We start from the raw sequence: 21,153 nt of genomic DNA, 5'->3' as shown, positions 1-21,153 counted from the left end.
GCTGGTGATGACATCTTAAAATGGCTGAAACAACATGTTAAATAAATACTCGGTAGTGCCACTGCTGGTATGCTACTGAGGCACTGCCTTGGTTTATTGAAAGTTGGGAATGAAGTGATTGATACAACTTTACCTAAATGAATTGTGCTTTTTGACAGTCAAACCTGGTCTAATAGGTGTATTGCAAAGAATTCTGTGCTCTGAGCCTCTTGAGTCTTGACCAAATGCAGTTCTGAAATGCACTGTGTTCTAGAAATGATCTTTTCAGAGGCTAAGCTTTTGCTGATAATTTCTTTCAACCCTTTTTACCCTTTTTTTGATGTTCAGTTCAAAGCAGGATTTGATTTTTATCACATTTGTGCATATTCGATGCATGAGGTGGACAGTTCCTTCTGTTCTTTCAGATCCCCTTTCACTTGTTCTTTGCTATATATCTTGTTTCAAAATAGGGTATAAGATCGTCAGGGCAAGAGCGGCCTTCTTTGTACAGCACCCCAATGATAAAAAAACGAAACCCCATCCTGAACTGGACTGTTGTATGCCTCTGTCAAAGTCCCACGTGACCTTCTTATCAACAAATTGGAAACATGGGCTAGATGAAAGTACTACGAGGTGGACAGACAACTGGCTCAGTAGCTGCAAGGCAAGGGTAACTAGAAATGTGTCCATGGCAGGAGGTTTGGAGTGGAGTCCCACAGGCTTCTGTCCTGATACTGTGCTGTTCAGCATCGTTAATAAAGACTTGGATCCTGCAATGGAGAGTTGTGTGGGCAAACTTTCAGGTGATAGGAAACTGGGAAGGATTGCAGACACACTGGAGGACAGGAGGGCAATTCAGAAGGACCTTGATAAATTGGAAAGCTGAGCTATATAATATAGAGCCAAACAGGGTGAAGTTTAATACTGACAAATGCAAGATGCAACACCTTGGGAAGAATAATTAAAAACACAAATTAGGTGGGTGACAAAGGCTGTAGGAGTCCTGGGACTTCACAGACTCAATACGAGTCTGCAGTGTGAGGCAGCTGCGCAGAAAGGAAGAATGCAGCTTTGGGTTGTATCAATAGGAGCATTGGGTACAAGACATGGGAGGTAATAGTGTCTCTTTATTTAGCCCTGGTTGGGCCTCATCAAGAGTATTGTGTGCAGTTTTGAGCTTCACCTTTTAAAAGGGACCTGGAGAAGCTAGAGAGTCAAGAGGCGGGTGACAGATGATCAACAGCGTGGAAGGCAGTTCATATGAGGGTCGGTTGAAGGAAATGGGCACATTCAGCTTGTGGAAAAGATGCTTAAGAGGCGATTTGATAGCAGTCTTCAAATACTTGAAGGTTCCATAAGAAGAGGGAAAAGCACCTTTTCTGTCTTGCTGCAAAGAGCTGGAAATGGACCTGTGGCTTGAAGTTGCCGCCAAGTAGGTTTAGATTGGATCTCAGGAAAAAACTTCACTATTAAAACAGTGCAGCAGTGGACTAGACGGCCAGGGAATCTCCTTCACTGGTGCTGTCCAAGGAAGGGTCAGACAAGCAAGAATTGGTGGTGGATGATGTGGAAGCTGCTATGCCTGGAGCGTGCTCTGTAAAGAGCAGTAGATGGCTTGCTGGGACATAACGTGAAGAGGTCTGTCACCAAAAGCAGAACCCTGCTCGGCAGCAGGAGGATGAAGCGGCGCTCCCCAGCTGGCATGGCTGTGAAACGAGATTAAAGGAGCTAGGAAAAGTTTATGTAAAGGGTGCAGAAAGGGGAGTTCTGGCTGCCTACTCAGAGGCTGCAACGTGTGGAGTTAAGCTTTCTGTCCCCAGGTTGCAGGGCAGGGCAGATGTTGCTTGGCTTTTCCCAGGCTTCTGGGCTTTGCTTTTTGCCGTGTGAGGCTGGGAAGGATTTTTTTTCCTTTCCTCTTGCTACAGGTGTCTGGGTTTTTCTTTCTCAGAAGCATCATGTGTTGGCTGCAGTGCAGGCTGGGAACTGTGGCTGGGGTGTGCCAATACTCTGCTGGGAGGTTTCCCCCTCCACCCAGGGTCAGACTGATTGCCACATTTGGGATTGGGAAGGAATTTTACCCTGTGGTCAGATTGGTATTATGGACTGGGGGAAGGTTGCCTTTCTCTTGCATTGAGGTGCGGCCCTCCTCCTTGGATCACTCGAGTGCATTTTAAAAGCCCTTGCAACAGCTGGATGCTGACAGCTCTTGTTCTTCGACTGCATAGGTGACAGGTTTGGGTGCTCCAGTGTTTTGGGCAGTACGCCTTGTAGTTGTGCTACAGGCTTGATTTTTGTAGTTTAAAGAATAGACTAGATAAGGACTAGCATGGGCTAGCTTGGATAGGGGATGATCCAGCCTCAGGTAGGGGGTTGAACTAGGTCTCTGAAGCTCCCTCCCAGCCCTACTTTCCTGTGATATTGCTTTAATACAAATTACGCAAATTTTGACTTCAGACAGGTGAGATGAGTTCTCTTTCTTTAAGGGATAGTTTTGTTGCAACAAAGAAAACCTAGATATTTTTTCTTCGTGTAGTCAGAGGACCCTCATAACTGTCTCTAGTTTCTGAACTCCAGAAAATATTTTCCTTTCTTTAAGCTTTTCAGTTCATGGAGGGACCCTCACGTTATTCCAGACTAATGTTTTGCCAAATGGGGGTGACTTTTTTTATTTTTCATTATTGTCTGAAACTGAAAAGCTGTTTTATAGATAAATTGTTGGTAAAGGTGTCTTGTCTAAAATGCTGTATGTTCTTTGCTGCTTAATGCACATAGCCCAGAAATGGATTTGTATGTTGAGGCAAAGGAAAATGAGTTGAGTAGAGCTCCGTAGACATTGTGGCTGACTTTTTTTTTTATGTAAGAAGATTTTTCTTGTTTCGCTTTGCATTTCAGACCCTAGCACATGATCATTTTTCACATTCTTTCTTATGACACAAGGGCTGTACAAAAGACTTGTCTTGCTTTTTCTTGTGAGAGCTTTGTAGATGAAACTGCCCTAAAATGATACTACTTTTGTGATCAAATTTCTTTGTATCTAGTCAAGTAATAAATAAGAAAGGTGGAGAATCTTTCAGCTGTTTTGTTCCCCTCCTCCTTCAAAGAAATCTCTTTAGTTACTACTGTTTTTTTACTTGTAGCTGCACAGATGGAGAACATTGGAGTCTTCGTTCTTCACTTTAAAAAAACCCAAAAAACAACTGATTTTAAAAATCACACTTTCAGTTGGATTTTTCCTCCCATACTTGTTGCAAGTAAATACTAGATAGCTGTGACTGAAATCTGTGTTTTTTAAGGTAGTTTGCTACGTGTGTTTGAGAGCATTTTATTAATAGTCCAATTTGCTGCTTCCATTGTAGTCAGTTACTTTTTTCTCTTTAGCTTGTGTTCCTGTCACAGCAGCAGAGGAAAGAATTTGAAAGAAATGAGCTCTTAATATTCCCTCAAAAAGCCAGAGGCTTTTCATTCATTTGTTTAAATCGATTGAGGCAGAGATGTTTGAGTAAGGAATGTAAATTTTAAGCATCTACTTGACTCTCAAAGTGTCAAGCACCTAGTAGGTCTCATTGATCGATTGAAGAGTTGCGAAGTTGTTGAAGCAATGATCAATAAATAATCTTTGCTTGTGAACTGTAAAAACTTGTTTCTTTTGTGGCCGTTGGACTTCTGCTCAGTGTTCACACTAACTGGAACACAAGTAAATGCTCTTACTTTTACTTTAGTGTTCAGAGGTTAAATATCCTCTTTCCTCCTTTGCTGCAAATCCAGTTAAAGGAGCATTGAGCAGGTATGTTCTTGCTCGCATCAAGTGACCAAATCTTCGTAGCACCTCAAGACTACCCGGGTTATGGGTTTAAACAGCTACACTAACTTAAGTGGTAGCACTGCAGGTGCACATTTTGTGGGCAGGGGAATGTTAATTCAGGTGTTGCACAGTTGAATTTTGTATGTGCTCATCAATAACTTTGCTCCTTTTCACACTTCTTCCAGCATTCATGTAATCGAGCGCCGTGCTCTTCCAGAGTTCTTCAATGGGAAAAACAAATCCAAGACTCCAGAAATGTAAGTATAACATGTACATTTAGGTGTGCACCTGCTTCCTAGGAAAGCTAAAACCTTTAATTCCAGGAGTGCCGTGGTCTGTTTGTCTTTACACAGTTACAGGGTTGAAAGAGATACTGTTTGTTGATACATTAGGGCAGGGGCAGGCAGAGTCTGGCCCATGGGCCAGATCTGGCCGGCAGCGGACTCCATTTCCCAGCAGCCTCTGCCCATGTGGCTGGGGCCGGTTTCCATGGAGACCCCAGCAGCTGCTGCGCTGTGATAGCGTGGGGCCAGGGTTTCTGTGGAGACTGGCCCCAGCAGCTCTGGCAGGGCAGGGAGCTGCTCCAGGGCCGGGCTAGGATCTTGCAGTGGTGACAGAGCTGGGGCAGAACCATGATCTGCAGCCTGCGTGCTCTGGGCAGGGGTGTGCAGGCAGCGGGTTGCAGCTCTGCCCCGGCTCTGGACCACACTGTCACCGCTACAAGATCCCAGCCCAGCCCCAGAACAGCTCCCTGCCCTGCCAGCACTGCTGGGGCTGGTCTTTATAGAAACCCCGCCCCGCATTATCACAGTGCAGCTGCTTCTAGGGTCTCCATGGAAACTGGCCCCAGCCACGCAGGCAGGGGCTGCTGGGAAACGGAGTCTGACTGCCAGCAGGATCCGCCATTTTGCTCAACGCCCATTAGGGCCTTGAGAGGTATTCCTGTCCTGACTGTTGTCCAGGATCTACATGAAGCATGTCTGTTTGTACAAGTACCTTGATGATATTTATTATGGGTGCTGGAAACGCCGTACTTACCAAGCAACAGGAAGCAGAAGGTGTCCAGGAAAAATGCAACTGATTTTATTGCAGATCTGGTTCAGTATACATTTTATACAAAGTATAAGGGTTTCTAAAAGTGTTCTCTTGAGTTAAAACATGCCTTGTGACACATGAACATGACTAGCTAATAGGTCTTTGCTTACAGGTATGCACCACTTTGGTTTAAACATAATAAGGACCCATAGATCTAACTGTGTTGTTTTTACAGTAAGGTTTGTACAAGTGCTGGATCCAGATCCCATTTTAATAGATGTACAAACAGAACAGAAGGAAGGTCTTGACAATGGTAACTATGGTCCTTGAGAAAGGAGGTAGAAGGGAGGAGCAGGGGAGGAAAAGATTAAGACCTCTTATAGTCAAGTTCAGCCTATGCTAAAGCCAGACATAAATGAGGTGTCAGAAAGACTGGCCAACATTTTTTGCTATAATACCCTCTTGAAATGTATCAAGCTGCTGTGTACATCAGCTTAACTTTTACACTCAGTTCAAGATATAACAAGACATCTTATGATTAGAAGATCACTAGTCTTTCAAGAATCTGCTGCTGTCCATCAAGTCCTAGAATATCCTTTAGCAGGGAGTAACCGCTTTCCTTGCCATCTGTTTAAGAGAATATTCCTGTTAAGAGTAAAACGAATTTCTTTCATCATATTAGCTATCTACTAGTCACATGGAGAACTACCTTACCTTCAACATTGAACGTACAACGGAGATTCAAAATAAATGTTGTTCTAAACATGAGCAGGTTGTTAGCAATTTAGATCAAGAACTGCATTTACCTTTCAGCATTTGCCTTTATTACGTGTGGCAGGTCTGTTGACATAGACGAAGGGTGGCCATCTGGCAGCATGAGTGCACGAGTGGTGTGGACAGCCTGTGTGTGGCGCCTGGCACCAGAGCAGGGAGCAGAAAACAGAGCAGCAAATTGAGCAAGGGAAGAAGATTCAAGTGGCACATGGGGAACGTGCAAGGCTAATTTGTGACATGCCTGCCGAAAATGCTGGTTCCCACTGGCATAGACAATGAAGTTGAGCTGGTTTCACAGTGACTTTTATGGAGTGGCCACAGGGCTGTTCTTTGGGTTGCCAGTGAAAATTTCAAATCTTTTAACATGTAATGATCAAAAACATCTGTGGCTACTAAAGTTTTAAAATATGAGCATGCTGTTTTATCGTTGGCGTGCTGGAAGTCCATGCAAAGTGCACCTCCATTTAAAGATTGCAGATGTACAGAGTTCTTGCTCTTGGGTCTCCCCTTGAGGCAAGATGCAGTGGAGCTCTCATAGATCTTAAGACTTTTTACCTTTGTGAGGCCGAGGCAAGAGGCATGCATCAGTTACTGTTGCTTGCTCTAATTCAAGAGATAGAGAAAATTGTCCATGCTTGTGAGTCTGATCCCAGAACCTTTAACATTGACACCAAGAATCATTTGGAAGCGGAGTTTACTGCTCAGCGGGTAAACTCCCTCTAACAGGGTGTGAGCCACTTGGTTGAAAAGACTGTCAGCCTTCTTCCAGCTGTTATGCAAGCTGCATCTGAAGGGGTGTTCCGGATAGATATAAGTGATTGCCTTTTATAGTAGATAATATGGGGAAGAGGTTCTACCTTGGGGTACTATTGCTTGCAGTGAGCTGGGGTTCTAGTAGGAGGGATAAAAATCTGAGCTGCTGTGCATAGGCAAAAGCATTTTGGCCCCATTGCCACGTAGTGAAAAAGATACGGGTCCCCTCCCCTGTGCTGCTTTATTAGCATCTTTGTTCCTGAGCTGCCTCCTGTTGAGGGAGGACTTCTGCTCTGGTGCCAGCTTCCAGGTTGAGGGCTGGATTACCCAGTACCTCTGCTCTTGGGCTGTAGCTGCATGAGAAGGAGCTCAGGATCCCTTTCAGTTCAGACCAAAATCCAGAATGTCTGCAGAAGACTGGGATGTTGATCAGCATTGTCAGTATTGGTAACCAGGTACAGCTACATATTGGGGTAAACTATGGAGGCCCATCCCCATAACCCCAGATTAGTTTGGAGATGCAGTTACTCTGACCTAAAATCTGGCTATGCTGATTTTGCTTGGACTAAGCAAAGACCCAAGGAAGTTCATCCGGGTTCTTTCTTCTGATACGTGCTCCTTAGCTGGTTCTGTCGCAGAGTAGATTGCAGCAGCTGCACCTCTTGCTGCTGGCAGTACAGGTAGCAAGTCACACCACTTCTCACACTGTGGTGCCAAGTGGTGCCAGGACGAGCCTCGGGGATCTTCGTTTTGGACTTCAGCAGTGTAGCCGCACTTTTCTCCTGACATAAGGCATGCAAAAGGAGTCTGAAATATTCCTGTAGGGTCTCCTGCCTGCCCAGCAGGCTTCTGCAAGGGGGAGTCCAGCCTTTCCCAACCCATTTAGGTTTTCTTGTGGAATTTTTTTTCTTTTTTAATTTAAATAACTAAATTTGAAAGCGTGCGTATGGTTTCTGAGGGAAAGTCCTCCGAGGCATCCGTCAGCTTAAATCTATTGTCAAACAGGCCTCATTCCTCCTTTTTGCTTGTACATCTGTTTTTGGTATTTTTAGGCCTTGACCTATTCAGTAAACTTACCTGAGCTTGTCCTTGTGCCTGTTTTATGCAAATTACGTTGCTTACTTTTTAATAGAAGGGCATTTGCCTATAGCACGCTGCTTGCAAGGTATTTCTGTGCAGGCGATTCACCTACCTCCTAGTGTGGGGTTGTTTTTGAGGTACCATATTCTAGGGTTTGTTCACGTCCCAAGGATGCATGTTCATATTTATTTTATGAAATTTTACTTCTTTTATTTTTAAATGGCCTTCACAGAGAAGCCTTCCTTGTGCAGCTCAAAGATGAGAAGAGGGTAGTGGGTGATAGCACCTGGGCAGATATGAGCTGGTGCCACCATGCATCAGAAGCTCGGATATTTTGCTCCTAGGGTTTTCTGTCCTGCCTTGCACTGGTAAGCACTGTCTTGCAGGGAGATGGCTTCAGACAAAAGAAATCGGGGAAACTCTTTTTGTCTCCAAATTTGGCAGTTCTGTGCTTCAGGGTGAATGGAGGCAAGCCAGACTTACAGTTAATAGCAGCCTTTCCCTCCATCTTCATGGTGTGTTTTATCCTCTCTTCCATTCTTCACTTGTCTTCCTTCTTTGCTATTTTTAGTTCTCATGTTTTATATGTGGGTTTTTTTTTTCTCTCTCATTGTTATACATGGAAAGAATGCAAAGGGAAGGAAGCTGTTGTTTTTCTTCTGGAGCTCTTTCATGGCTAAAATCTTTCATACTTGATTCAGAGGAAATTGTTGGGATAGGAGGAAGCAAGTGTGCACTCTCTCCATCGTTCACTCTGGAGCGGCACCTCGGTTATCAGAGCCTGAACAGAGGCAAAGGAAGAGATGTCTGCTTTCCCTTTTGGTGTGCTGTTCAGTCCTGTACTGGAAAATAAGCTTCGTGGGCTGTTAATATTTCTAGCCGTTCTAAATGTCAGACTTGGTTCTTACTTTTAGAATCAGATTTTTCACTGGGTGAACTTTCTGTCTGTTTATAACACAGAGCAATGAAAATTAAATTGGCAATATGAGAACTAAATGTATTTAGCATATTTTTTGCTAACCAAATAAACTGAAGTTGTCACTTTCTATTTATTGCTAAAAATACGGCCCCTCTATACAATCTAAATGGACATAATACATTTAAATAAACAACATGCAGAGGCATTGGTTAAGATGCTGGCATATAAAGCATTTGCTCTAAAAATATATTCAGCTGCCTTTTGCTTTTGTGTTAAAGCTTGTTGGCAGAGTTTGCTGGCCGTAAAAATAAAACCTTGCAATTCATCAGCTTTGCTCTCACTCTGCCATTACATGGCAAGGATGATTGTGGCATGTGTTTTTAGGACTTCATCGGCCTTGAACTGAATGTTAGGCCTCTGTGATGTGCTGTGTGCATTGAAGAAAGGAAGCTACAGAGGCAGGTGGCCTGAAGGTGCTTTCATAGTATCCACAATTAAAGCAGGGCATAGTAGAGCTCTGTAGACACTTTCAAATACTTGTTCTGTTCTTTCTTCCAGATACCTGGCTTACCGGAACTTCATGATTGATACGTATCGCTTGAACCCTCAGGAGTACTTGACCAGCACCGCTTGCCGACGGAACCTGACCGGAGACGTGTGTGCTGTAATGAGGTAAGACCCGCAAACCCTGCACCTGCTCATCTCGGCTGTATCCCTGCTTCTGTCAGCAGAGCTACTCCGTTACAGGTTGCATGTCAGGAGCTCTTTTGCGACTGAGTTAAGAGATTTGAGGCCTGGGTGACAACCACCATTTTTTTTACTGGCTTACTATTTTTTCCTTTTCTGGTGACTACTACATAGATTTAATAGATTTTAGGGTTGGAAGGGACCTGTTGGATCATCGAGTTCATATACATTTTCTAGTATAACTGTTTTTACAGTAGACGCTATTGAAACATGCAGCCTTCTGCTGTCCAGTGAGCTATTCATTAGTACAGTGATGTTCAGTTTCCCCATTCCACTTTTACTTGGTGTCTGTTTTAAGTGACCTCATCTTGCAGTGACCTTTTTTTGAATGGTAATTTCTGTACCAAAGATCTTAAAACACTTTAGACTTGATACACGCAGCATCGGTGAAGCTTAGTAACCTGTAGGGTTAATAGTTAATGCCAGCAAATGCCTAGTGTGCAAACTTTCTCTCTTCCCTCAAATGGTTTCATATAGTCAAGACACAGTTTTGGTTTTTTGTGAAGAAATGTTGGAAGAACTGGCTTTTTCTTTTTAAATCCAGAGGAGATAAGTGAAAGGGGATTCAGTAAGTCTTCAAGTACAAAAATGGTGAATTTATAAACATGACAATTGTTTTCTGTGCCCAGAGGGGACCAGCCAGGAAATAATGGCCTTAAGTTGCAACAAGGGAGAGTTGTATCAGATATTAGGAAGAAATTTCTATCTTAAAGTTTAGCACCTTTCCAAATCCTTTCCAGCCCCATCTTTTTCTCTAATTCTACCAGTGACTGAAATAGTTGTTGAATTCAGAGAAATGAGATTGTCGAGCTTGTGTAGAGAATTCGTGTGATGTGTTAAGATTCCCTGTTTGATAATGAAAGGTCATAGGAGTTGCACAGGGCTGTGAGCTGCCCTACAAGTATTTTTCACACATTCTTCAGAAGTGCAACTCAAATGCCTTCCCTGCAAGGCCAGGGCTGTTTGAGTCATCGTCTCCTGTAATTGTTGTCCCATAGGGTCCATGCCTTTCTGGAGCAGTGGGGTCTCATTAACTACCAAGTGGATCCGGAAAGCCGTCCCATGGCCATGGGCCCCCCTCCTACTCCTCATTTCAACGTGCTTGCGGATACTCCCTCTGGACTTATGCCTCTCCATATCCGAACTCCTCAGGTAAAACCAGTAGGTGACACCACCACACTTGGGGCTGCTCACTTCTTCAGACTTGGGCAGCAGTGTTGCATATTGGGTGTGGTTTTCTCATGTTCTGGCATACTTGTATTTTTAGCTAGTCCATGCTGCTCGATGCCGGACTGAAGTAGCTAATTTATGCATGGGCTGAAGAAATGCATCCTTCTCATCCGTATTTCAGTCTGAGACATTCTGGTTATACCAACTTGCTTCTACCTTTTTCATTCTGTACAATAACGCTGCACGGAGTTTCTAGGCTCTAAACCCAAACCTACCAATCGTGTGTGTAATGGAGAGCAAGGGAAATGCTCCTCCAGTGCATCCCTATGTACAATGCTCAAGAGAAATTCTTTGGTTCAGTCCTTGTGTTTGGTCTGAAAATGTTGGACAAGTGATTGTTGTCCTGACCCCCTCTCCTTACTGCTTGCTCTTAGGTCCCTGCTGCTCAGCAGATGTTGAGTTTTCCTGAAAAAAACAAAGAAAAGCCCACTGACCTGCAGAATTTTGGACTCCGCACAGACATTTATTCAAAGAAGACCTTAGCAAAGGTGAGGTTGCTTGGATTTTTCTTTTGCTTCTACTGGGCCTCACTTCAGAGGGCTGGGGGAGCCAGGGGACTGCAGGTTGGGAGTGAGGGGCACCAGCAGTGCCAGATGTTGTTGGTCAGGACTGACCATGGATCTTTACAAATGGCTCCTGGTACTAAAATGGTTGAGAACCACTGCTGTAGGGTAAGCAAAGAGATTCAATTACAGGAGCATCTCTGTGAAGAGAGAGACTAACAGATAAGCCATTTCTTGTAAGACAGGTCTGCTCAAAGTCGTTCTCCACAAGGATAAGTAAATCGATTTTGATTTCTCCCTTTAATAGAGCAAAGGAGCCAGTGCCGGAAGAGAATGGACAGAACAAGAAACACTACTGCTACTAGAGGTAAGGAGAGCGTTGTGGAATACCAGTGAATAATTGGAATACAGAGGAGTAAGGTGTGGAATGAGAATATTCTCTGGGCCTTGACCTGTGTGCTAAAAGTAACGTCTTCGTTGTGAAAAGTAGTAAGATAGTTGATAGAGCCCATGCTTGCTACTATTCATTTTTCTAGACTCATCATGAATTGAAGAAATTTAGCTTTTATATAAAATTCCTTCAGCTTTCACTGGCATGTGCTTTGTGTCTTGAGCCCCAAAATCTTTACTTTGGCATTTTTTGAGCATCTTAATAAGTTCAAATTTATCTTGCTGTGCAGTGAGTTCTCCAGGTAGATGAAATGTTGCTAATGTGGTATTAAAGCTGTGAAAGATGTGCCTTTGGAGCAATGTTGGTATTTGCCAGGAAGGCGAGCATTCTAAGGTCCTGATAATGTTCACAGCTTCCCATCTGTGCTCCAGGGTGTTAGAAGAAGCTGCTAATATTCCCTTTTGAAGCTTATCTGTTTCTGGCATATAAATGATTCTATTAGGTGTTTTAATAGCTTTCTCCTTCGTTGCCATTTAATAAGAGGTGCAAGTTATGAGGTAGCCACGAATTTGTGTAATTGCACAGGAAAGCCATAACTTGAATTTATTCAGCCTCTTGACGTCAAAACTGTACTTAACGCTCTCTTTTCAACTGCTGGTAATGGCTTAAGGAATTGGGTACAAGATGGTATGTCAACCAAAGCTGTTTTCCTAAAATATTAAAGTTGACTGGATCTGGGGCTGCTGAATTGTGTTATTACTCAAGTCATCAGATGCTTATATTGTGATAGTGCTTAAGGACCCCAGTCTTGGACTGGGGCTCACTGTGCTAGATACTGTACAAATGCAGGCCTTCCTTTTGGAAGGAAAAGGGGGAATATCTAGTATAAAGATCTGGCCTGGAGGAATCTTAAAAGTCTTGAATTTCTGTGACATTAGCATCCTTGTGTCTGTAGTATAAAGGTTCTATATCTATCTGACTTTTCCTATCATGTTTTTCCCTGTTTATAGCCAAATCTAACAGCTTTTAATTTTTCCAGGCAATTGCTACTGCTGAGTCATTTAATCCAAATAGAGGATTATTGGGTAGTTATGTCCTGGTGTTTTAGCCATGTAATCAGTCACCACTGCCAAATTCTATGATCTTTAGAAAGATCATGAACTCCAAATTTCAATAATGCTTTGTTCTTCGTATTACAGCTCTTTAATTTACACTTTACCTTTGTGAATAAGCCCAATTATATAGTAAATTCAGTTTTAAAAGTGCAGGGCCCTAGCAGACAATACATTTATCATTTGGTGAATGGTAACATGCTACATGTTCAGCCAGTTAAAAGACCATAACATGGCAAATTGGCTACAAAGGTGTTCCATGTTTGATGTGGAACGTCTTTGTGGCTGGTGTGTACGATGCTTTAAATTGAATGTGGCAAGGGGTTGCCCGCTGTGCGGGTTTACAGGGGCCAGATAGGCTTCCATGCCCAGAAGGTTTAAACCTGTGTGCAGAAGAGACCTACACTGCATGTGGCTTTCAACTTGTTGGTGTGAGTGTAGAGCCTGGGACTGTGATCCTGGACTCCTTGCACACCAGTGAGTTGCAAGGGGACCAGATCCTGAGGCTGGGCATCCTAGGTCAGCAGGTGCATGATTGTAATCTTGACAGATTTTTATCCCTACTCCCAAAAAATCATGCATCCTGCCATGTATGTATGGCATGGCACAGTGCAAGATTATTTGGACCAGATCCCACCAGACCATGAAATCAGTGTCTGCCAGGGACCCAAGGGTAAAACAGCCTGAATAGTTTCGTCTCATGTTAGATTGACATGCCCTATCTTTCAGGTAAGTGTTTTTATTTTATCCAGCAATAAACTATATTTAAAGAGCAGGAATAGCTAAGTAGCAGAGGCTGTTGGGCATACACTGTGTAAATATAATGAGCTAATAATGCAACATAATGTCTTTCTGTATTAACATTGCCATTAACATTTACAATTCGTACTATTGTTAACTCTCTTTATTAATTTGTAATTCAACTGACAGGTGAGCTCTGAGATTAAATGAATTATATATTTCATGCTGGTTGGAAAACATTACAACCAATATCCTATTTATAGTTACCTTAGTAATAATTGCCTCAGTAGCTTAGAATGTGTGCTCTGTGGTAGAGACATAATGAAGTGATGAATAGCGACCAAAACCCACGTCTCAGAAATTTCATTCTGCCTGCAATAAATAAAACTTTCAAGCTTGGTTAAAGCTGTTTGGTAGCTATGCTGATCCAGCCAGACCCTCTACATTTGTAGCAGAAGGTGCAATATGTAGGATGTCTGAAAGTGGCAGTAAAACACCCCAACAGAATATCCCAAATTCAGTGCACACTTGGTAAACAGTTAATGAGTTCTCTGCTAGCAAACCTACTAAGTAATGTACAGTTTAAACTCAACATTATTTGGTCTCTTTGTCTTTTAACCTATAAATAAAACAGTAGAGAAAAATATCAGTTCAAGCTTCACTAACCTGCTATATAACAAGTCAAACTTATCCAATTAAATCCTCAAGGTAGCTTTGGATAAATCTATGCACTAAACTTACAGAGAATGTCTTATCCATGGTAAGTACTGTCCTCCTGTCTGTTGACCAGATGACTAGAGGGAGATAAATTGTTTCCTTCCCAGCATCAGCATTGTCTTTTTTCACTTGTCTCTCCATGCAGCACTGTCTTATGTGGTTATGAGAGCGTTTTTCAGATGTTCATACGGAAGGGCAAGAGTGGTGGGGAAATTAAATATTCATACTACAGAAAAATAACAAAAGTAAATAGAATGGACTAAAACACTGCACTGTGAAGCAAAACTACACTCCAGACTAGCTTTTTAACCCTGTCTGAAGATGGGTAAATGGGGTGAGGATGGAAGGTGACATAGAAATAACAGTAATGAGATAAAATTGGGAAAAGAAAAATATAGGCTGAATATTAGGAAATATTACTTTGTGCCAATACTCATTCTGCTCTGGAATTGCTTCACAAGGGAAGGGATAAAAGCCCCGCTGGTTTGGAGATCTGAAACAGGACTAGACAAGGTTCAAGAGAACAGTATCATAAGTTGGGCTCTTGCATTGACCCCTGTAGGTGGGCCTGACAAAATAGTAGAATAATGCCAGTTTTAACTTTTTGGATGCAACGCGTTTTTCTAGAAGAGCTTTAAAAAGGTTTCGGTAGTTTCCCAGCTTGTTGGGGAGTCTTTTCAACCATCTATCGTTCCATCCACCCAGCTTCTAAAGCTATAGTGACAGAGTGCGCATACTCTCTGCAGTATTAAATAGGTTGTTTTTGTGTGAGATTTGCCCAGCTACATATCCTACATTTGGGGACAGGGGGGACAAAGATCCTTCAGACAGTCTTTTACCAAGTTTAGCCACAATAGCTTTCACCTTTGCAGGAGAAATGGGTGCAGGAATTTTGGCAAGACCAAACTAAACTACATATAACAAACTCAAAACAAAAAGACATCTTAACTGTCGATAAAATCACCTCTACATAAAGTGTGTAAAGAATAATTTTGTCTACATAAAATTAAGAAGCCTTGAGCTTGTTTCGAGATTCATTGCTAGACTGAAACTACATTCAGGGCAAGTGTTGATGCTGGACAGGGAGAGGAGCAGTGCTGCCTGCTTCTAAGTAGAAGCACTATGTAACATAACGAACTGTCAGGGCTTTCTGGCTTACTTGAGCTTCCAAGTGACTATCCTGAACACAAGAAAATACAGGGCTGGGAAGAGGGGATAGGAGGGGTTCTGTGCTGGGGTGAAGGGAATGGAGCTGGTGTGGGTAAGGCTGGCGAATGGACTTGGGGAAGCAGCATGGTGCTGGGTACAGTTGGGCATGTCGGGGTATAGGGTGAGTAGAGGACCCCTGTAGTAGGGGCAGCAGGGTATAACATCTCTGCTGCTGCTGTACAGGCTGGCAATCCAAGATTTATTTGTTTTTTTTACTGACAGTGAAAACACATGTCTGTGAAAAAGTGTGTCTGTCAGTAAAAAATAAAATAGGAAAATTACCAGTTTAAAAAAACCCCTCTTGGGTTAGCAACCCTGATCTTGGGCCACTTGGTGCATCTTCCTTTTTTCCCCCCTTCAAGCTGTTCAGTGCACAGTGAATCTGTAACATTTCATCTCAGCTGTTCATTTTGTTAATCTCCTTGTTAGATTATCTTGTTGTTCTCCTTGTTAATCTCCGACAAGAGAAGCATGCTTCTCTTCTGTCTTTCCCAGCTAACTCTCAACGTCCCCAATTGTCCTGTTATAGTAGATTACCTTGATGCTAAGAGAATGTTATCACTGAGCTATCTACTGCTGTAAAAATGATTTCCTTCAGGCTTGAGAGGCCAGGATCCTGTCTAGAAAGCCATGCATTCTAGAAATTAGGGGTCTAAAATATATATATATACATAGGGGTGAAAATACTATGTTAAATATGGTCCTGGAAACAGATATCCTCTGTACCTAGAGGACAACATTGTTAAAGCATCTTGTGCCTCAGTCCTAAATTGGAAGACCTACATCAGAAGATGAGTAGTTCAGTTTGTGGTCCAATTAGTCCTTGGTGCCTCTGTCAAAACTTGCTCTGTTGGTTAACTTTTTTTGTTCACTTGAGCCTTCAAATAGTCTCTTGTGAGAGCTTGGTCTAGATGTATGTGCCAAGCCATTTACCATGGTATTGGAGTGTGCTACAGAAATAGGTAGGTCAAGCAGTATAAGGAAACCTTTGGTTCCCTCCTCTGCTCTCACGAGAGGAAAGGCTGCACATGTTTTTCTCTTATGCTGGGGAAGATCAAGTCGTTGTCGTGCTTCTCATCCTAAAGATGATGAGATTTCTGGTAGTTCTGGTATTTTGCAGCATAAGTATCAGATGGCCACTTCATTGCTCACATCTGCCCTTTCCGTTGCAGGTAAGTTAGCGCTCTGTTTCCCACCCAGCTGAGAGGGTCAGCAAATAAGCAGTCTTTTTCTACCAGACAGTTAATGCAAAGTGCTCGTGGTGTTCTTCGTTTACAGGCTCTGGAGATGTACAAGGATGACTGGAATAAGGTCTCTGAGCATGTTGGCAGCCGTACCCAGGATGAGTGTATTCTCCATTTTCTGAGGCTTCCCATCGAGGACCCGTACTTGGAAAACTCTGATGCGTCTCTAGGCCCACTGGCTTACCAACCTGTGCCTTTCAGCCAGTCCGGAAACCCAGTGATGAGCACTGTTGCTTTTCTGGCATCTGTAGTGGATCCCCGGGTGGCGTCCGCTGCAGCTAAAGCTGCTTTAGGTATGAAATCTTTATGACTATTCAGTTTTGCTTTATAAGGTCTAACTTGTGTTTGGTATTGACTGACTTTTAAACTCTAGCAAGGTCAGCTGCTATTTCTAGTGTTTCCCCAAAATGCAGCTAATTGTAGTTTGAAAACCAAAGCAGATACGTTGAAAATATGGGCAAGGAGTTATCCATAAGGATATTTGCTGATTTGTTTCAAGATGAAATGAGCTGGCAATGCACAAGCTTGCACACTTTGGAGAAATATTTGGACTTGAAGGATGTTTCATTTCCCCTCTAGTCTGCTACCTTCAGTTATTGAAATATTAATTGGTTAATGTCTGTAAATCGGTATATAAGTGCCACCCACTGCTTTTTTATCACTGTTGATTTAAATGTACGTGGTTCCACGTTGTAGACTCTTCTCATTTAAAACACTGACTTACAATCTTGTGCCAAAATATGAATGTAAAGATTGTGGCTACTGCGGGTCTTTTTCTTATTTTAACTGTGGCTTTCCTAGAGGTATGTTGTAGAAGTAGTTCCTGCTTATTCAGTCACTGACTAGTCCTGTATAAAGGACAAAAAATGTGCTAGCTTGCATTTTTGTAGCTTGGAAGAGAGATTAACTTGACTACTGTTAATTAGCACATTTGAGGAAGAAAATTGTCTGCTTTATGACAAGTAAGGAGAAAGTTCAGAATTTATTGAACATCTGCTTTGTTACTGGATTTGTTTGTAACTGGATCTGTGCAAACCTACCTGCTGACGTTGAAATATTTCCCCTTCATCCTTCAACAGAGGAATTTTCTCGGGTGCGAGAGGAGGTACCACTGGAGCTTGTTGAAGCCCATGTCAAGAAAGTACAGGAAGCAGCAAGAGCCTCTGGCAAAGTGGATCCAACTTATGGACTAGAGAGCAGCTGCATTGCTGGAACAGGTCCAGACGAGCCAGAGAAATTGGGTAGGTTGAATCTTGGTGTAAAGAAGCTCCTGCAGATAAAGGCACTAACCCTATAAGAATGGCAGGATTGGAAGGGGCCTCAAGGGTCGTGTGGTTACAACCCCCAGGATGCTACTCCCAAACCATCCCTGTCTAATGCTTACCCAGCCTCCTTGAAAACCGCCAGCGAAGGAGACTCCACAACTTCCCTGGGCAGGCTGTTCGAACCAGGTTTCCTCGGAGACCTAACGTGCATTTACTTTGCTGACACTTAAAGCCATTGCTTCCTATCCTGCCCTCTGTGGTATGGGAGAAAAGTTGTTCTCCTTCTCCTCTTTCATGGTAGCCCTTCAGCTATTTGAAGACTGCTATTATATCCACCTCATAATTGCCTTTACTGCTGCCTGGACGTACCTGGTTCTGTCAGCCTTTCCTTGTACATCTTATCTTCCAGCACCTTTATTTTTGCGGCCCACCTCTGGACACTCAAAAGAGTCTGTTCAAGACAAAATAGGGATGCTATAGAGTGACAAAACTCTGCGTCTGTTTGTCATGTTCTGTACTATGCTGTTTCTGTTCCCATTGTTCTCACCGGAGTCCTTTGTCCTTTATACTTCAGAAGGCGCTAAACCCATATTGGATCAATGTGAACAAATAACTGTCAGCAACAGAAGTTGTGTGGGTTTTTTTGGTGGTTTTTTTTGCTTGTAGTTTTTTTATAAATCGGTTTTACATTAACAGTTGCAGGAATGTAAAAGGAAAAGGTATGAAGCACTTATCTGCAACAAAGTAGGGGTTAGCACTGAATAGCTTTTAGGGTCTCTTGGATGTTTTATAAATGTTTCAAAATGTATTGCTTTTCTGCAGGAACTTTGACCACATGATAAATGCTACCCATTTTTCCTAATGTTTAATATAGAAGATTTTCAGCTTTTGTTGATAAATTCTCCACTTACATAAAATATAGGCAAATGGCTGTAACAACTTTTTTTTTTGTCTGAGAGGATAATAGGTATGCATGGCTGTAAGAAACAAAAATAGAGATTAGGAAGGGGACTATGATATTCATACGTGAAATAATGAGGGAAACTGGGTGTTTCTGTTCCCTGTCTTGCAAAATGAGGACGTGACGACAGCAAGGCAGAGGGCAAGACATGGTAGCACCTTTAAAGACTAGCTGGTTGCAGCACTACCCTGTCTTCTCCATTGCCTGACTTGAGACAAACACAACTAACCCCCTCTGTGCTCAGTGAAATTAATAGTGGGAATTTTGGGACTGACCGAATGAAAGGCTTTAAAACAACCCCCTTGGAGTGTGGACTTCATTGTTGCAGGAGGTGAAGAATTGCACAAGGTATCACGAGTGTTGGCCTCGTGTCCACATTACAGGAAAGTGCAGGATTGTCATAACTGATGGATTCTTTGGAGAGAATTGGAACCAGCCTGTTTCTGGGCCTAAGGACTGTGTTGGGTGCAGGGTGCAGCATATTCCACATTTGCCCTTTATGGGATTCTTCCCTGAGACACTTGAACTGGATGGCTTCGTGGTCAGATCACAGGTGGTCTGTGTCTTCCTGTGATAAGACTCAAAATGGAAACCCGTTGGTTGGAGGAGAGAAGAGGAGGCCAAATAATAGAAAATACCCTGCAGGGAACAGCACTGCCCTGGTCCCATTGGTAGTGAGGTTAGTTGGAGCCAGACGAGGCCAAGGCCTTCCATCTGCAATAGCTGTAGTGAAACACCAACACCTTTTTATGGCTTTCTCAAAATGTTACTATATAGAGCGGCCCTGCAGAAAATAATGCTGCAAAGCATTTTTCATCCGCACTTTGTTAGACAGTCTCGACTTCCTGCCTGTGTTCTGAGTGCGGTGTTAGACAGCAGTAATGGTGAGAGCTTTGTTTCATAGGACTTGAACTACAGATTCATTGGCGTGTGTTGGCTGGTGGTAATTTTATGTTGCGTAGCTTGTGCTGTTCTTAGACAGCTTAAAAATCTAGTGTAATGGGTAACGGTTGCAGCGGAGGCAAGCGGTTAGCATGCACTTTGCTTGTCTGTATGGAATTACTTTCAGTAGGTGCTCTGGTGGATCAGGCTCCCGTTTAGGCTTTTTATACGTAACTACCAGAAATTGTCGATCTGTAGCAGATACGCATCTAAAAAGCCCACTATTGCAGCCTCCTGATATATATGAAACGTATCCTTTTGCATCCTCTTTCCATTTAATTCAGGTGGCTCTTTAAATCCCACTCCAAGTGAGAATTGTGGATCTCCAGCTTTCTGTTTATTCCTTAAACCCTGCAGCATAGCTGTTCTCATCGCCTCCATTTGGTTTATTGTGCGGTGCATCCACAGGGACTCGGCCATATACCTACAGAAATTCCAAAGGATTTTAATTTTTAAACGTTCAGTAAAGATCTGGCAGCACTGTTTGTTTTATGTCAGTAAATGTTTAATACCTCACATTCTCTCTGCAGCATTGGCTTGGCTGCTGTGCTTTTGATTTGACCACAGTTCATTTGTGGGTGAATTTTAGCATTTGTGCCAGGTCTGTTGATGGATGAGGCGGAGCGTCGCGTTCTCTGCATGTAGCCCAGGGTTTTCTCCAGGCTGTACCAATGCACCTCTGTCCTGTCTTGCCTTGCCAGAATCTTGTCCCAGACCTGAACAAAGACAACCAGACTGTGGTGTGAGGTGAGCTCCTAGGAACTAGGGTGCTTGTGTGTTAGAAGTGCCATTTAAAAAAAAAAAAAAAGGGTTGGATTTGGATGCCATCCCCCATATTTTCTAGTTTAAGCTAAAAATATGGCTTTGTGCCTGCTGCATGTCAGATGAGACTTGCCAGTTTTTCTTTTTAAAATATAATAGAAACTGAAATGAGCAGGCCCCTCCGTTTTCCTCCACTGCCTTGTGTCGCGTCCACCCCGTGGAGCAGGGCAGAATTGATGCGGAGAAGCACAGTGCTCCCAGTCGACATGACAAATGCATGCCAGAGCAGACCCGCCGTGGCAGCTGGAATATCCGCCTTTCCTCTTCTGTGCTACATTGTTCTCTCGTGTGGAATGGCTGCGAGGAGGCAAAGCTCTCTAAAGCACGTCAAGGGGCGGTGGTTTCATTTTTCTTAGCTTGAGCCTAACATAAAGCAAATGATGAACTTTCCAGTTTGGATTGGAATTAACTTAACACTTGAATTAAGGAAATATTTATTGACTCGAGCCTGTTTTTAACCGGCATCTACTAAATTCATGACTTAATCTTTCCTGTCCGATACACATGCATTATGCATGTTAGAGTCCAGCCTAACCTGTTTGATTTCAGACTACAGGGGTGGACCTGCCTGCAGTTCATTAGCAGATCAGTATGTGATGACAGCCCACCCTTTATCGTGGTCTCTTGTACAATTTACCCACGAGTTGCGAGTACACATTTTCGAAGCCTCCGCCACTCAATAAAGGGATGTGGAAAGGAGATGGCCACCCCATGACTGTTGCTGAATGAGATGTGCGCTGCGTTCTATAAGTAACGCTGGCCTGTTATCCCTAATACGATTTGTATTGGGTTGTGACTAATGGAATAAATTAGGACAACAGCAGATGGTTCTCCCTGGGGGAGCTGCTCAGCCAGAACGAACTGGGTCATTCAACAATCTGCAGCGCCTTCCACCTCGAAGCAGCTTTGCGTTGCTGGGCACTGGGG

General features: G+C 43.1%; 1 protein-coding gene across 1 annotated transcript in view; it reads left to right on the top strand.

Moving 5' to 3' along the window:
* Positions 1 to 21,153, top strand: part of SMARCC1 (SWI/SNF related, matrix associated, actin dependent regulator of chromatin subfamily c member 1) — a gene marked incomplete at its 5' end in the record, with an annotated part of 138,659 nt that overhangs the window by 58,939 nt on the left and 58,567 nt on the right. The window contains 7 exons of the mRNA XM_006035676.3: positions 3,967 to 4,038; positions 8,901 to 9,014; positions 10,088 to 10,241; positions 10,694 to 10,807; positions 11,130 to 11,189; positions 16,271 to 16,529; positions 17,316 to 17,477. Of these exons, the coding sequence (XP_006035738.2) occupies positions 3,967 to 4,038; positions 8,901 to 9,014; positions 10,088 to 10,241; positions 10,694 to 10,807; positions 11,130 to 11,189; positions 16,271 to 16,529; positions 17,316 to 17,477 (935 nt within the window). The remainder of the gene's footprint in view (positions 1 to 3,966; positions 4,039 to 8,900; positions 9,015 to 10,087; positions 10,242 to 10,693; positions 10,808 to 11,129; positions 11,190 to 16,270; positions 16,530 to 17,315; positions 17,478 to 21,153) is intronic.

Source organism: Alligator sinensis, unplaced genomic scaffold (genome assembly GCF_000455745.1).
Source record: "Alligator sinensis unplaced genomic scaffold, ASM45574v1 scaffold1296_1, whole genome shotgun sequence".
Taxonomy (NCBI): domain Eukaryota; kingdom Metazoa; phylum Chordata; order Crocodylia; family Alligatoridae; genus Alligator; species Alligator sinensis.
Note: the sequence above shows the minus strand (reverse complement) of the source record. Positions and strands in the feature narration are given on the sequence as shown.